This window comes from Acinonyx jubatus, chromosome A2 (assembly GCF_027475565.1).
Source record: "Acinonyx jubatus isolate Ajub_Pintada_27869175 chromosome A2, VMU_Ajub_asm_v1.0, whole genome shotgun sequence".
Lineage (NCBI taxonomy): Eukaryota > Metazoa > Chordata > Mammalia > Carnivora > Felidae > Acinonyx > Acinonyx jubatus.
Window position 1 is genome coordinate 72,243,768 of NC_069383.1, and position 16,085 is coordinate 72,259,852.

The 16,085-nt window shown below is 41.3% G+C and overlaps 1 protein-coding gene and 1 long non-coding RNA gene across 4 annotated transcripts in view; one reads left to right on the forward strand and one right to left on the reverse strand.

Moving 5' to 3' along the window:
* Positions 1-15,264, forward strand: part of TMBIM7P (transmembrane BAX inhibitor motif containing 7) — a 31,890-nt gene extending 16,626 nt beyond the window's left edge. For 2 of the 3 annotated variants that reach the window (XM_053218466.1, XM_015066514.3), the window contains exons 6-11: positions 488-578; positions 6,060-6,097; positions 6,181-6,268; positions 8,251-8,340; positions 10,879-10,926; positions 14,969-15,264. In XM_053218466.1, the coding sequence (XP_053074441.1) occupies positions 488-578; positions 6,060-6,097; positions 6,181-6,268; positions 8,251-8,340; positions 10,879-10,926; positions 14,969-15,121 (508 nt within the window). In that variant the 3' untranslated portion in view covers positions 15,122-15,264. The remainder of the gene's footprint in view (positions 1-487; positions 579-6,059; positions 6,098-6,180; positions 6,269-8,250; positions 8,341-10,878; positions 10,927-14,968) is intronic. The other variant, XM_053218465.1, reaches the window with a different exon arrangement.
* LOC113603035 (uncharacterized) lies at positions 6,231-8,751 on the reverse strand. The gene is made up of 2 exons (XR_003424568.2): positions 7,625-8,751; positions 6,231-6,423 (listed from the first exon to the last, which is right to left on the reverse strand). It is a non-coding gene; the product is annotated as an uncharacterized LOC113603035 (long non-coding RNA).
* Positions 15,265-16,085: the final 821 nt, after the last annotated feature.

The window sequence follows — 16,085 nt, forward strand, 5'->3', positions numbered from 1 at the left end:
TGTTGTGTACCATAAAGAGATGGCATGAAGGAGATCTTTGTTGAGGTTTTAATGATGGGATAGTTTCAAATCTTGATTGTGGTGCTGGTTACACATGTCTACTCATAGATTTGTGTCCAAGTTCTATGACATAGCATTATATATACCTTGTACCAATGTCAAATCACTGGCTTTGGTATTATACTATATTTATGTAAGATGTAACCTTTGAGGGAAACTGAGTAAAGGATGCATGGGACCTCTGTCTCTTGGCAACTTTTTGTGAATCTATAATTATTTCAAAATAAAATTTTTTTAAATTCTATGGATGAAAATGAGAAAAGTTAGTTTTAAAAGCTAAAAAAAAAAGTAAAGGTAATCTGCATGCAGTTTTGTTTATAATAGTGATTTTCAGGTAATAATGTATATTTCTGTCTCTATTCATCTACCTGTATCATTTGATAAAATCACTGGAAACAAATAACACATGACTTTCAATTACCCTCAGGCCAGCATTTTTTGGTGTACTTATTGTATTTGCTTGTTGTGGGAATCTCCAGCGTCAGGTGCCTGTGAATTACATTCTCCTGGGAGTATTTGTAAGTAAACTTTGTTAGCATGTGTTGTTAGCTCACCTGTGAAATATATTTTTGACACATTACTAATTCTGCCTCTATCATGGAAAATCTTCTTGTGGAATAATAGAGATAGAAATTATTTGTGAGATGTCCTCTGGGCTCAATCCTGGCTGTAACAAAGTCATAAACTTGTTTATGAGATCGTATCCATGCCCTTTTACTAAAGCTAGAGAATCTGGGGACACTGAGCAAGTCCTTATTGCCAGCGACCTTGCCTCTGGGAGGCCACGTGGGGAACCTGCTCAGAATCCAGGCTCCATTTCAGGAACAGTTAACTTGACTGTTAATGGCCCTCTGCCGGGCACAACAAATACATTCTGTTATGGAGAGTGGATTCCACATTTAGTTCACAAACTCATGTGTTTGAAGTATACTTTATTTTTGTAAGAGTTCTCTTATTTCTATTTCAAGTCTCACTGGGTGCAGAAACCCAGGTCAGCGCAGGTTCCCTTAGTTCCCCACCTTGCACCTCTGGCTTTTCCAGAGAGTTGGGGGTGAGGCTGGGGCTTCTGGTCCTGGGCTCTCCTCATTTCAGCACGGTCTGGTTCCTGTTTGACCAGCGCCTCCTGTGGGGCTTCCACTCACAAGGTCTCACCACATAGGTCCTTTCTTTGTGGATCAGTGCTGCTCTCTCTGGGCCACAGAAAATGTGTGGCTCCTTTTCTTGTAGCCAGTTCCTTTCTGTGCTGCCCACAAGGATTCCAGGAACTCAGCACCCTTCCATTGTGAAGATTTATGTACCAATTGATTTATTCCTCATCTGGTTCCATATGAGATTTGAGGTAGCTTATAAAAACACCCACAATATAAGAGGATAAGATAAACTGGTAGGGAAATCTGATGAAAGGAAAAATAAGGGTAGGAAAATAAAGTCAGTGGTTAGATTAGTGTACAAAATGCGTATGCTCCCTGAATAGCCAAAGCAATCTTGAGAAAGAAGAACAAAACCGGAGGTATCACCATTCCAGATTTCAAGATAATTCTAGATTTCAAGATACACTACAAAGCTATAGGAATCAAAACAGTATGGTAGTGGCTCAAAACAGACACTTAGATCAATGGAATAGAATAAATAAACCCACAATTATATGGTCAATTAATCTATAAAGGAGATGAGAATATACAATGGACAAAAGACAGTCTCTTCAACAAATGATGTTGGGAAAACTGGACAGCCATATGGAAGAAAGAATGACACTGGACTGCTTTCTTATACCATAAACAAAAATGAAATAAAAATGGATTAAATACCTAAGTGTAAGACCTGAAACTATAAAACTCTTAAAAGAAAACATAGGCAGTAAACTCTTGTAACATTGGCCTTAGCAATATTTTTTTGGATCAGTCTCCTCAGGCAAGGGAAACAAACAAACAAAAAAATTGGGACTACATCAGATTAAAAACTCTTGCACAGTGAAGGAAACCATCGTCAACAAAACAAAGAGGCAACCTACTGAATGGGAGAAGATATTTGCAAATGATTTATCTTAGAAGAAGCTAATATAGATCTATATCTTATCTATATAGCTATATAGATAGATACTCATACAAATGAAATCTAAAAAAATCTACCAAAAAATCATACCAAAAAAATCTAATTAAAAATTTACAGAGAATCGAATAGACATTTTTCCAGAGAAGACATATGGATGGCCAACAGAGGAATAGATGCTTAAGGTGACTAGTTACGGAAATGCATTGAGATGTCACTTCACACGAATCAGAATGGCTAGTATCAAAAAGACAAGAAATAAGTGGTGGCAAAAACGGAGCCCTCTTGGCCTGTTGATGGGAATATAAATTGGTACAGTCACTGTGGAAAACAGTATGGAGTTTCTCCAAAAATTTAAAATTAGAAATACCATATGATCCACTAATTCCACTTCTGGGTATCTTCCCAAAGAATGAAAACACTAATTGAAAAAGATATATGTACCCTATGTTTATTGCAGCATTATTTACAATAGCCAAGATAGGGGGGCCCCTGGGTGGCTCAGTCGGTTGAGTGTGTCTAACTCTTGATTTCGGCTCAGGTCATGAGCCCAGGGTTGTGGGATCAAGCGCCCCATTGGGCTCCGCGCTGAGTATGGAGTCTGCTTAAGATCCTCTCTGTCTCCCTCTGCCCCTCTTCCCACCTCAAGTGCAATCTCTCACTCTCTCTCTAAAATAAGAACAACAACAAAACAATAGCCAAGATATGGAAGCAACCTAAGTGCTCACTGATAGATGAGTGGATAAAGAAGATGTGGACATATGTACAATGGAATGTTATTCAGCCATAGAAAGAATTAAATCTTGCCATCTGTGATAACATGGATGGACCTTGAGGGTAAGTGCAAAGTGAAATAAGTTAGAGAAAGACGAATATCATACGATTTCACTTATATGTGGAACCCAAAACAAAACACAACAAAACAAATGAATAAGCAAACAAAACAGAACCAGATTCACAAATACAGAGAAAAAGCTGGTGGTTGTGAGTGGGAATGGGGAGGATCGGCAAAATAGGTGAAGGATTTTAAGAGTTACAAACTTCCAGTTATAAATGAATGAGAGGGATGGAAAGTTCCAGGGGAATATAGTCAATAATATTGTATGATGGCAGTTGATACTGTATTTACTGTGGTAAGCATTTTGCAACATATATAATTGTCAAATCACTGTGCTATATACCTGAAACTAACACAGTATTGTATGTCAACTGTACTTCAATGAAAAAAATTTAAAATGCATAATCCTGTGCACTTGAGTATGATGAGCCTAGATCTGGGCCTGTGCCTTCGGGTGGTCAAAGAGAGTAAGGACACATGACCAGTGGTGACATTCTCAGCATGCAGATAGCTCAGTGTCTAATGTGATTTATATGTTGGGAAGCACATCCTCCTCTGGAGACTAGCTCTCTGATGCCCACATCTGGGCATCTGGGCATTCCTTGGCTGCCAGCGCATCGAAAGGCCTTTCTTACCTGGTGTGGATACCTTGCTCATCACTCGAGGGGGGGGGGGCAGATGGGGTTTCCTAGTTCCTGGACACTCAGGAAGAAGTGCAGGTTAAAAGCCAGGCATAGAAAGCTAACTATACTAGAGCCTAGTCCTAGAGCAGAGGTGATAGGATGGGGAGAGGAGGTACTTTTCTAAAAATACTTGAATTTTTTATTTAAAAATTTTCCATGTTTTTAATGTTTATCACAAGAAGAGATCAAAGCTCTCATCTCTGAGGTTTTGTTGTTTATCCCAAAGCAGGGAACAGCTTAAGAAATATACAGGGGCAAGGAATTAGATGCATTTTGTAGACTTTATGTTTTGTCTAAGGATTAGGAAATATGTGGAGAAACCATTTCAGAAGAGAAGTTGAGGGGAAAAAAGCACACATACCGAAGACAGCTTTTGTCCCATAGAATTTTGAGTCTGTGTTCTTGAAGCCATCAGGCAGGTTTGACTTCTAAGGCCTCTTGTTCTCCTCTTTGGAAAACTGAAGGGTGGTTTCCAGCTTTAAATCATTCTCTCTCCCTCTACTTCTGAGCCCTATCTTCCTCCCACTATCCCCCCCCCCCCCCACACACACTTATGTGCTGCTAAAGATGGAAAAACATGAAGCATTTGAGCAAGTAGAAGAAGAAAATCTTAGGAAGTTTGGAAGCAAGCACATTATTAAAATATCATGTGGGGGCACCTGGGTGGCTCAGTCAGTTGGGCATCGGACTCTCGATTTCACCCCAGGTCATGATCTCACAGTTTGTGGGTTTGAGTCCTGTATCAGGTTCTGAGCTGACAGCACGGAACCTGCTTGGGATTTTCTCTCTCCCTCTTTCTCTGTTCCTCCCTCACTTGCATGTGGTCTCTCTCTTTCTCTCTCTCTCTCATAAACAAACTTAGGGGCGCCTGGGTGGCTCAGTCGGTTAAGCGGCCGACTTCGGCTCAGGTCATGATTTCGCGGTCCGTGAGTTCGAGCTCCGCGTCGGGCTCTGTGCTGAAAGCTCAGAGCCTGGAGCCTGTTTCATATTCTGTGTCTCCCTCTCTCTGACCCTCCCCCGTTCATGTTCTGCCTCTCTCTGTCTCAAAAATAAATAAACGTTAAAAAAAATAATTAAAAAAAATAAACTTAAAAAAAAATCATGTGTAGGGGCACCTAGGGGGTGGCTCAGTCAGATAAGCTTCCAAATTTGGCTCAGGTCATGATCTCATGATCCATGAGTTCAGGCCCCATGTCAGGCTCGTACTTACAGTTCAGTCTCTGTCTCTCTCTCCCCCTCCCCCCAGAGAGTCACACTCTGTCTCTCTATCGAACATAAATAAACATTAAATTAAAAAAACAATCATGTATACATGGAACAGATACACTGTTTTTAACCTGTGGTGGAAATAAGGACAGCTTTGGTAGATTTAACAAAGAAGAGGATCAGGCAACTACTCACCGAGTCTGGGAAACGCAAAGATGCAATCCAGGACTCTCAGGATTCCAGTTTTTCTCGTCTCTTATCCTATATGATGTTGGCCAGCTGGAGAAGTTCAAAGCCACTCTAGCAGTCCTTGCACCATGGTTAAAATGTGTCTTCATTTGTACTCCTGGAGACCAGAGCATTCTTTCCTGGCTCTTGCCATGGACCAGAGGGTTAGCCGAGTTTCTGGATTTGCCTCTGGTGGAGCTCCCTACCAGCTGGAGAATGTTCTCAGGCCCTTCAGTCACTGTTAACTGTTGCCTCACCCCACCTGCCCACTGTCCTGGAGCCTGACCACGAACCCAGCTACAACCTCGTTGCGTTTTTTTGGTCTCTGGTTTGACCACCTGCTGGCTCTCAGCACCTGCCCCTCTCCCACGTGGTCCCAGCAAACCATGGAAACCCTCCGGCCTGATGCAACCTCAATGCAGCCCTCTTCCCAGCCCTGGATGGGCACCTACAGGTGCAGCCCCACCCTCTGTAGAGATCTGTCCTGGAGCCCCATTCCCAGTCCTGAAAAGGTCTCAATCCTCCTCCCTCATCTGGGGTTTGAAGTTTTCAACTCTCACCCAAGCCCTGTAGGAAAGGTCAGCACTTGAAACTGTTGGTGAAGCATTAGTAGAAAACAGAATGTCCTGCTTTGATAAATTGTTAAGGTGTGTCTGTGTGGGTGGGCCCATTTGATCTGGTCTTACAGATAAACCTTTTGTTATGGTTTCCATATTCCTAACTAACACATATTTAATGCAATCAATATGCTGAAAGTTACTCCTGCATTCTAAGGAATTTTTACTAATAGAAGAATCTTGTCAGGCTCAGGGGAATGTTAGGTAAATGTTTAGTTCTACTATTTTTGTCCCATAATTAACCTTCCCGTAGCTCTGGGCACCGGGGTTGTGCATATTCCCACTCGCTCCCTAGACCCCGCCAACACACATTCTTTAAATCATCTCTGGATTCTGGGCCTATGGGACCAGGGTTCTGATTGTGAATTTTGTCTTTAGACAGTTCTTCAAGGTCTGCTGCTGGGAGCCGTTTCAGTGTAAGTCTTTGATACATATTTCCTTTCTCGCGTTTGCTTTTCTTTGTATGTATGTGAACAATAATCACAGTCTCTGGTTTTAGTTTCTGTAATGCAGAGGAAGTGCTGTGGGCAACAGCAGCGACTGCTCTGGTGACGTTATCACTCACTTTATTTGCTCTTCAAACAAAAGTATGTATCACCGAAAAAGATTTCTGTCACAAGGGAGTGTGTAGATGTGTTCCTTTGGCCCTTCCTGACCCATTCTTATCTCTCCTCCTTCCTGCTCACTGCTGTCCTGTGGGCCTCACCTCTGTAGCTTCTTCGCCTTCTGGCTTCTGACTTTCCTAGTAACCACGTTAAAAAAAAAAAAAAAAAAGGCAAAAAGAAACAGGTGAATTTAATTTTAATCATATATTTTATTTAATCCAGTGTATGCAAGGTATTAACATTTCAGTAAACAATATAACGCAAATATTGAGACATTTTACATTCTTTTTTGAGCTAAAATTCAAATTCAGTGTGTATTTTATTATTATACTTACAGCATACTTTGCTTCAGACTAGCCACACTTTGAATGCTTACCTAGCCACAAGTATGGAATGCATAGCTCTAGACAAGTATTTAAAAACAATTTTGGGGGGGCACCTGGGTGGCTCAGTCGGTTGAGCATCCGACTTCGGCTCAAGTCATGATCTCATGGTCTGTGAGTTCAAGCCCCGCGTCGGGCTCTGTGCTGACAGCTCAGAGCCTGGAGCCTGCTTCGGATTCTGTGTCTCCCTCTCTCTCTGACCCTCCCTCGTTCATTCTCTGTCTCTCTCTGTCTCAAAAATAAACAAACATTTAAAAAAAATTTTTTTTAACAATTTTTTGTAAAATGTTTATTTCTTCTTCTTTTTTTAAATTTTTTTTAACGTTTTATTTATTTTTGAGACAGAGAGAGACAGAGCATGAACGGGGGAGGGGCAGAGAGAGAGGGAGACACAGAATCAGAAGCAGGCTGCAGGCTCTGAGCCATCAGCCCAGAGCCCGACGCGGGACTCAAACTCATGGACCGCGAGATCATGACCTGAGCTGAAGTCGGACGCTTAACCGACTGAGCCACCCAGGCGCCCCTAAAATGTTTATTTCTGAGAGAGAGAAAGCAGGGGAGTGGCAGAGTAAGAGGAAGACACAGAATCTGAAGCAGGCTCCAGGCTCCAAGCTGTCAGCACAGAGCCCAATGCGGGGCTCGAACCCACAAACTGTGAGATCATGACCTGAGCCGAAGTCAGATGCTTAACTGACTGAGCCACCCAGGCGCCCCTCTAGACATACATGTTTTAAACAGCCATCAGAATCCTCTGGAGGGTTTGTTAAAACACAGATTCTGAACACCCTGGAGTTGCTACTTCAGAAAGTCTGGGACACAGCCCAATAATTTGCATTTCCCAGATAGTGCTGGTTTGAGAACCACATGTGGAAACCTAGTGCTTCCAATTATTCTCTTGGTGTGCAAGAAGTAAGGAGTGAGGGGGGACATACAGGAGTTAGGAAAAAGCTCTTACAAGAAAGTATCATGGATTCAAGGGTCTTCTTTTGCTGTATAATATCATTCTGTTCAGGTCAGAAGATGAATATTCCCCTTTGTTTAAAAAAATTCCTCAGCTTCCCCAGGCTGTTTTCATCCCTGATTTATGAAGGCAAAACCAAAAAGCATATTAATAAATTTCAAAATTACAAAAGAATCAGCAATAATTTTTGAAAGCCTAGTGTATATATTTTTATTAAAATATATGCATACAAACATGGAAAGGCGCCCAGTTCATTGCTGTATTTTATGCACATGCTTTCGGAAATATGACCATACTGTACATACAAATGTACATTCTATTCCTATAAATACAAAAATAGAATAGTATAATGAGCCCTCATGTATCCACGGCTCTTGTTATTTCATCCATACTCCTACCTTCTTCTCCCTCATGAAGCAAATTCCAGTCAACACCACACTTTTTAATGTAGTGTTTTTCAGTGATAGGGGCAAATGGATGTCTGTGGTTCTCAGAATTGTCCAGGGTAGATTATTAGCAAATGGGCCAATTTCTATCTGTGGGGCATAAGGTGCATCTCTAAACCTCCTGAAATTCCTTCCAGATGATAAGTCAGCTGTTTTTGTGTTCTGTTTCCTCAGTGGGATTTCACCATGCTAAATGGGATGCTGTTCGTTTTTCTCTTCGTACTGTTCATCTATGGAATTTTCTTCCTCTTCATACGCTCATATGTAAGTGGGATCTCGTTTGGGAACCTCAGAGAATTGTTAGAGGGCAAAGTGCTGGTTGTGTTGGCCTAGATCTTCTGTGAAGCAGACACTTGGTTGGGTGAACTGGGTGAGGACTTGAACGGGAGAAGTGTCTGTGAGAGAAAAGGGGCTGGGGAGCCTCTGAGGGTTGGAAGACGTGCCCCACCACAGCACATCTGACACCAGGTGAAGGGGAGGGAAGGTGGGCAGTGGGAACATTCTAGACATGAAGTCGAGGAAGGTTCAGCAAGGCTGTAGGGGGAGTGAGGGGGAGGTTCCTTGAGCTAAAGTTGACTGTAGTCCTGTGTCTCCCAGGAAGTACTCTGCTGCTCCCCAGTGACTGACAAGTGATAGGCGTGGCCCAGAAACTCACTGCAGTGGGCTGCACAGCACAGCGGCGGGGCACCTCCCAGTAGCTGGAGGTCTGTGAGCCGCCCAGCGTGGTGTGGTTGAGGTCCTGTTGGAAGTGTGGGGCATGAAAATGGAGCTACTTCTCTAGACTATAGCTGTCTTTCCCTAAGAGGGTCTTGGGGTGAACCTACCCATAGGGCTGGTCAGACTTCTCCTATACCTGGGTGCTGCTTGTTTGAAGTAATGAAAGTGGAGTGATGGGCTTTTCAGACTTTCCCGATGGCAGCGTAGAGTAATTCCAGCTTGCTTGCTTGCTTTCCTTCCTTCCTTTCTTCCTTATATATATTCACTGACTTCTTACCAGATATCAGATATAAGCCTGTGGTTTTCTCATAGGCATTACATTTAATTCTCATGACCTTTATGAAAAGTACATGTGTCATCTATTGTTTAGCTAAAAACACATGCTCAGAGAAATTAAATAATTCACCCAGGTCTACACAAGGAGTAAGTGATAGGGGTGGAATGAAAGCCAGATCTGTGGGACGCCAGTGGCATGCTCTTCCCAGCGCACAATCTGTGGATGGAGGCTAGAGGGGGTGTGGGCCCGGCTTGTCATTGGCCCCTGTGGGGAGACCCTATGGGCAGCCAGCTCCACTGAGGATTGGCCTGGAGCCTGTGACCTTTTGACTAAAGCCCTAAGGCCAACTTGGCCCAACTGCTGAATCCAAGAGTTTCTTTGGCAACAAATAGACTTGTTAAGTGATCTTCAGACATATAACTAAGAGTTAAGCCTGAATTGGTTTAGCTTTATGAATGACTATGTAGACTTATAGTTAGGGAGATTTTGTTTTATTTTATTTTTATTTATTTTTGTAGTATCTATATTTTAGAGGTAAACTCGAAGATATAACAAAGATGTGCCTTAAAAGGCCACACAGCTCTCCATTTATTATTATGGCTGGTAGCCATAATAATACAAATTGGTAGGAATAATACAAATATTTATTAGGTTGGTTCCATAGGTCTTTACAATACCATTTAGGTGCAGTTAAGAAACAGTGTTTCCTACTAGATAGACAAACCTTTGTTCCCCCTGTAAACTTCCTTTCACAAATATTTACAATATTTAATCTTACACACATGTTTAAATGGAAGGGAAGACTTTTGACAGAGCCTTGTTGTAAGTATACAGGCTTGTTTGACTTTGGCAATTTTGAATTCTTCAGACTCCAGTAATCAGGTATTTTCTTACTATTAGCTCATTCCGGAAATACTGTCCCTCCCACACTATGTCACTGACTCCTGGTTTATGTCATCGGCCAAGGATCTTCCCTGGTTAGCAGAATGCTCTATTTGTCTAGGATGAGCTTTCTTGTCCTGAAGAGTGAATGACATTATTTTTCTCAGATGTTATATACCACTTCTTATCCTCTCCCTCTATAGAGCCAACCCCTTTGGCATTCACATCAGTCCCATATTCTGATCAGGGCTGTTTTGGTTGCAAGGAACAGACACTACCCAGACTAACTCGAGGCAAAGACCCAGGGAAGCTCATGGAACTCCTAGGTGGGAAGAAGCAGCAGGATTCACAGAAATGGAAATCCTACATTCCTCTCTTGGGCTGAGTTGATCAGCCTTCTCTGTATAGTAATAGCCCCAACAGTAGCTGATGATGCAACAGCCTCTGGGAATTGATTTCTGACTGGCCTGGTGCATCTGTTTGATCTTACTTTCTGGTCAGTCAAGAGAGTCACTGCTGTTGGAATAGACATCTTCCACCTCTTGTCAGTTAGCCCTAGCTAGGGTATATGAGGGTCACGATTTTCGCAGAGCCACCCATTCCAAGAGTGAGTATAGGGGCAGACGCCCTAGAAGGGCTAAGCAATGGTGCATAAAGTGAACCATATCTAGTATGTTCTACTTGTCCTACCATGCGTGAGATGTTTAGCACTTATCTAGCAAAACTGATTCGGCAAGGGTAGTTTTCATGTGTTTGCTGAATGGAATTGAGTAGATGCTGTGGACCCCTATGTTCAAAAAGGTGAAATTCCCCACAGATGTGACTTTCCTTAATACTGGGTCCTTATCTGACAGCAGTAAACTAAGTGAGCCCTTTCGTTATTCCAGACCTTTTTCTTAACATACAATTGTTTCTTCTCTTTGCAGTGGTTGCACCTATTGTATGCTGGACTTGGAACTGTACTCTTCTCACTTGTGAGTCTAATTTCTCCCTCTCTTTGACAAAGAATATGGTCTGTGCATTGACAAGTGCTAGGCCCAGAGTCAACTAGAGTCAGTATTTCATTTTCCCCTCCTATGCCTCCCCCTCTTCCTTTCCCTCCTTCTCCTTCTTCTTTTTCTTTTTTTAAAAAATTTGTTAAATGTTTTTTGACAGAGAGAGAGAGACAGAGCATGAGTGTGGGAGGGGCAGAGAGAGGGAGACACAGAATCCAAAGCAGGCTCCAGGCTCCGGGCTCCAAGGTCTCAGCACAGAGCCTGATGCCGGGGTCAAACTCATGGACTGCAAGATCATGACCTGAGCCAAAGTCAGACACTCAACCGAGCCACCCAGGCGCCCCTATTTTTCTTTATAAAGACAATTTTTAGAGCACTTTTAAGTTCACAGCAAAAGGGAGAGGAAGGCACAGACATTTCCCACATATCCCTTGCCCCTATACACGCATGGCCTCCCCTCGGATCAACATCACTCACTAGGGTGGTACCTTTGTTACATTGCCGAATGTATATTGATGCGTTATAATCACCTAAAGTTCACATTAGACTTTACTCTTGGTGTTGTACAGTCAGTCTATGGGTCTAGATAAATATATATTGACAGGTTCCATCATTATGATGTCATACAGAGTGTTTAAAAGCCCTAAAAGCCCTTTGTGTTCCACCTTTTGTTCCTCCCCTACCTCCAACTCCTGGCAACCACCAATCTTTTTCCTGTTGCCAAATTTTACCTTTTCCAGAATGTCATATAGTTGCACACCGTATATAGCCTTTTCAGAATGGCTTATTTCACTTAGTGATGTGCACTTAAGGTTCTTCTGGGTCTTTTCATGGCCTGATAGTTCATTTCTTTTTAGTACTGAATAACATTCCGTTGTCTAGATGTGCCACAGTTTATGTATCCATCCACCTATTGAAGGACATCTTGTTTGCTCCCAAGTTTTGGCAATTATGAATAAAGCTGCTGTAAACATCCCTGTGCAGGTTTTTCTGTGGACATAGTTTTCAACTCCAATGGGTAGATAGCAAGGAGTGTGATTACTGGATCAGATGGTAAAAAGTATGTTTAGTTTTTAAGAAACTGCCAAACTGTCTTCAAAAGTAGTTGTACCGTTTTGCATTCCCACAAGCAGTGAATAAGAATTTGTTACTTAACATCCTCAGCAGCATTTGATGTTGTAAGTGTTCCCGAATTTGGCCATTCTAATAGTGGTATCTTATTGTTGTTTCAATTTCCGTTTCCCTTATGACATATGATGAGGAGTATCTATTAATGTGTTTATTTGCCATCCATGTATCTTCTTTGGTGAGGTATCGCTTATGTTTTTCAGCCCAGAGAACAAGTAATGATCTTTTTAAATCAGATTGTTTGCTTATTGTTGAGTTTTAAGTGTGTGTGTGTGTGTGTGTATGTATTTGGGGCAACAGTCCTTTATCAGATGTTTCTTTTGCAAATATTTTCTCCCATCTATGGCTTGTTTTCTCATTCTCTTGACATTGTCTTTCACAGAGCAGAAGTTTTTAATTTTAATGAACTTCAGCTTATGCATTATTTCTTTCATGGATTATACCTTTGGGGTCATATCTAAAAAGTCACCACCATACCTTAGGTAAAAGATCCTCTGTTATCTTCTAAGAGCTTTATAGTTTTGTGTTTTACACTTAGGTCAATGATAAAACAAATTTTTGTGAAGGATGTAAGGTCTTTGTCTAAGTTTTTTGTTTTTTTTGTTTTTTTTTTTTTTTTGTTTTTTTTTTTTGCATATGGATGCCCAGTTTTTCCAGCACCATTTGTTGAAGAGATTATCTTTGCTCCATTGTATTGCCTTTGCTCCTTTGTCAAAGATCACTTGACTATATTTACATGAATCTATTTCTGGGTTCTCTAGTCTGTTCTATTGATCTATTTGTTTCTTCTTTCATCAATACCATACTGTCTTACTCCATAGTAAGTCTTGAAGTCAGACAGAATCAGTCCTCCAATGTTGTTTTTTTCCTTTAATGTTGTGTTGGCCATTCACACCTACCCCCCACCCTCTCTCTTTCTTTTTAGTGTGATCATACTATATAGAAGGTTCTACCTTTGCTTTTTCACTCAAAAATAATGGTATTCACATATTAGCAGTCATGGATTGAGCTTATTCTTTTTTTTTTTAAGTTTATTTTTTTTTTTTGAGAGAGAGAGATTGCAGGAGGGGCAGAGAGAGAGAGAGGGAAAGAGAGAATCCCAAGCAGGCTCCGTGCTGTCAGCACAGAGCCTGATGTGGGGCTCAAACTCACAAACCATGAGATCATAACCTGACTAAAACCAAGAGCTGGCCACTTAACTGACTGAGCCACCCAAGCACCCCAAGTTCATTCTTTCTTAAAGGCACATGGTATTCCATTTTATGCTTTTATCATGTCACATATTTTAGGTTTTCCTTTAATTATTTTTGGCATTTCCAAACATACCCAGAAGTACCAAGAATGGAGTAATAAACTCCACATACTATCACCGGCTTAAAAATATCCACATTTTGCTTCATCATGTTCCTTTTTATTAGAATTATGTCTTGTCTATTTTCAAATGTCAGAAAAATTTAGACCAGGAAGTTATGTATGTATAATTCAGTTTTCTTATTTCTTCTCCTAATACCGAAAGGAACTAACTTGTGCTCATTTTCCTTTACTCTTATGCTCTCAGCCTTTGCAATTGATGCCTGCTGTTATATTTCTTGTGTTCTGTTTCAGGCTTAGTTTGTTTCCATGCAAAAGTACATTGGTGTTTCTGTTCCCAGTTTGGAGGCAGAGCAAAAATTCTTGTAGCCTCAGACAGGTCTACCCAACACTAAACAGACAAAGCAAGAGGGACATTGACATTTTTTCAGCGGGGTAGGGAGGGGATGCTTAACCACCAGAGTTGTAGGGAGTGAGGCAGGGTGTTACTCCCAAATGCCCCTGGGGATCTGAATCCCAACTGGGGCTTCCCTGTGGGCTGGCTGTGTCTTGGGTTGTGTCCTGAACCCCATTCTCCCTGAGGGGGAGGGGGACAGGTGGATCCCAGCTCATCTCACTCTCACTTTCCTGTTTGCCTTCAAAAACATAATTTCACCTGGAAGGTGTACTCCTAACCACCAAGGCATGTCTGTGAAACGATTAGAAGTTATTATCCCTCTTATGAGAAGAAATAAGGTAAATTCAGGAGTTCTTGGAGGGGATGAAGAAAGAAAAGCGCTTCTCTGTAGAAGTCAGGACCTCAGGGTTATAAATGAAGTCTGGAAGCTCAGCTGCTGTGCAGCCTGCTTTTTAGGGTGACCAACTGTCCTTGGTTTGCCTGGGACCGAGGGGTTTCTAAGGAAACCTCCTCTAATGTCCTCATGCTGCCCAGGGCTGCTCACCCAGCCACAAACACAAGGGTGAGCGAGCTCTCTGGCTCTTTTCCTGCAGTTTTAGGAGCTCCTCATTCTACCTACTGCAGCTGAGCTACACTTTTTATTTGGGGGAAATATTTAACTATATACAAATCCCACCTTCCCCTCATTCTATGTTTTGGAAATACTAACATCATCATAAAGCCATTCCAATGGCAAGGTTTGAAAAATGCTATCATCCAAAGCTCCAAGAATTTCAGCATTATTGCTGCACATCAATATAAGGGTCAGGAACCATCTTTATTTTCATTCTTGGTTCACCAAGAACATGTGGGAAAATCACAAATACAGGGCAGTTTGTAGTTTATCTCTGTGTCCAATTGTCCCACCTCGTTGGCTAAAGGAACAAAGTTTTCTGGATTTGGAAAGCAAAAGAAGGCTCACAGACTTGATCCTGCTGGCCTCAGGAGGATGAAGCACGTGTAATAGAGTACAAACTCCGGGACATAGTGAATGGTTGAGGCTGTAAAAATAACCTAACTTAGCCATAAATCGACTTTATGCAGTATATTTTACTGATGCTAAAATATTTTCTCCAGGTAATTTAGGATACTTATTTGATAGAAATATACCATTTCTGTAGCTAATTCTTCCTTCTTTTCTTTAAGTACTTGGTGATGGATGTGCAGCTCATGGTGGGAGGGCGCCACCATCACTCTGACCTGCACCCCGAGGAGTATGTTTTTGCTGCCCTGAACATCTACTTGGACATAATCAACCTTTTCCTTTTTATTTTGGAACTGATTGGACTGGCACGGTAGTCATATGGCCAAACTGGTTCATGTTGAAAAAAGGGAAGGAGGGATGCTTCTGAAATGTTGCCAGGCTCAGACATGAGGTTACCACTTCATAAACCTTTTGTTAACAAAAATATCTAAAGATACTTACTTTTTGTCAAGTTAAATCAAGCATTCAGTAGATGGTAGCTGTAGCTGTGATATTTTTGGTTCTGTTGTCACATTGCAAAACTATCTGGGGGACATTTCTAATTTTTATAAATACTAATTTTTATAAATTTGATGAGTATCAAAATTACATGCTTACAAACATTTGCAAGATGCCCATTACAGTGTTGAAGTTTTCCAGGCAGTATTTCAAGCAGTAAACAACATCTCTCTACATGAATAAATTTGATTACAGAAACCTATATGTACCCATTCTCTTCTCTTGGACATTCTGTGGACATTTTTAAATATTTTGGCATCTGACCTTTTTTTTTTTTTTTTTGAGTAAGAGAAACTAAAGAATTCTACCTTTTCCCTGTATTCCAGAGCCAGACTGGAGAGAATAGTAGTATCTATCTAGTAGGGGTCAGAGGAAATTAAGAGAGTTAATGTGCAAAAAGGGCTCAGGATAGAGTATCAGCTATATTGTCACTGTCCCATCTATACTCCCGGGCTTAACTCAGCAACCACCTCCACTGATTGTCTGGAACAACTAAAAAAATAATCATGATAAAACACACATAACAAAATTTACCATCTTAACTATTCTTTTACGGTTCAGTAGTGTTAAGTACGTTCACTGTATTGTGCAACCCATCTCCAACAAATGTTTCATCTTGCAAAAGTGAAGCTCCATACCCACTGCAGTAAGAAGTCTCATAGCATTTTCCATCACTTATTTATTTATACATATCTTATATAACTGGTTTGATTACGTTCCTGAAGGTCATAGATTAGACAGGTCTTTATATCCCTTCTGGAGTCTCTCACCTTGTTGGTG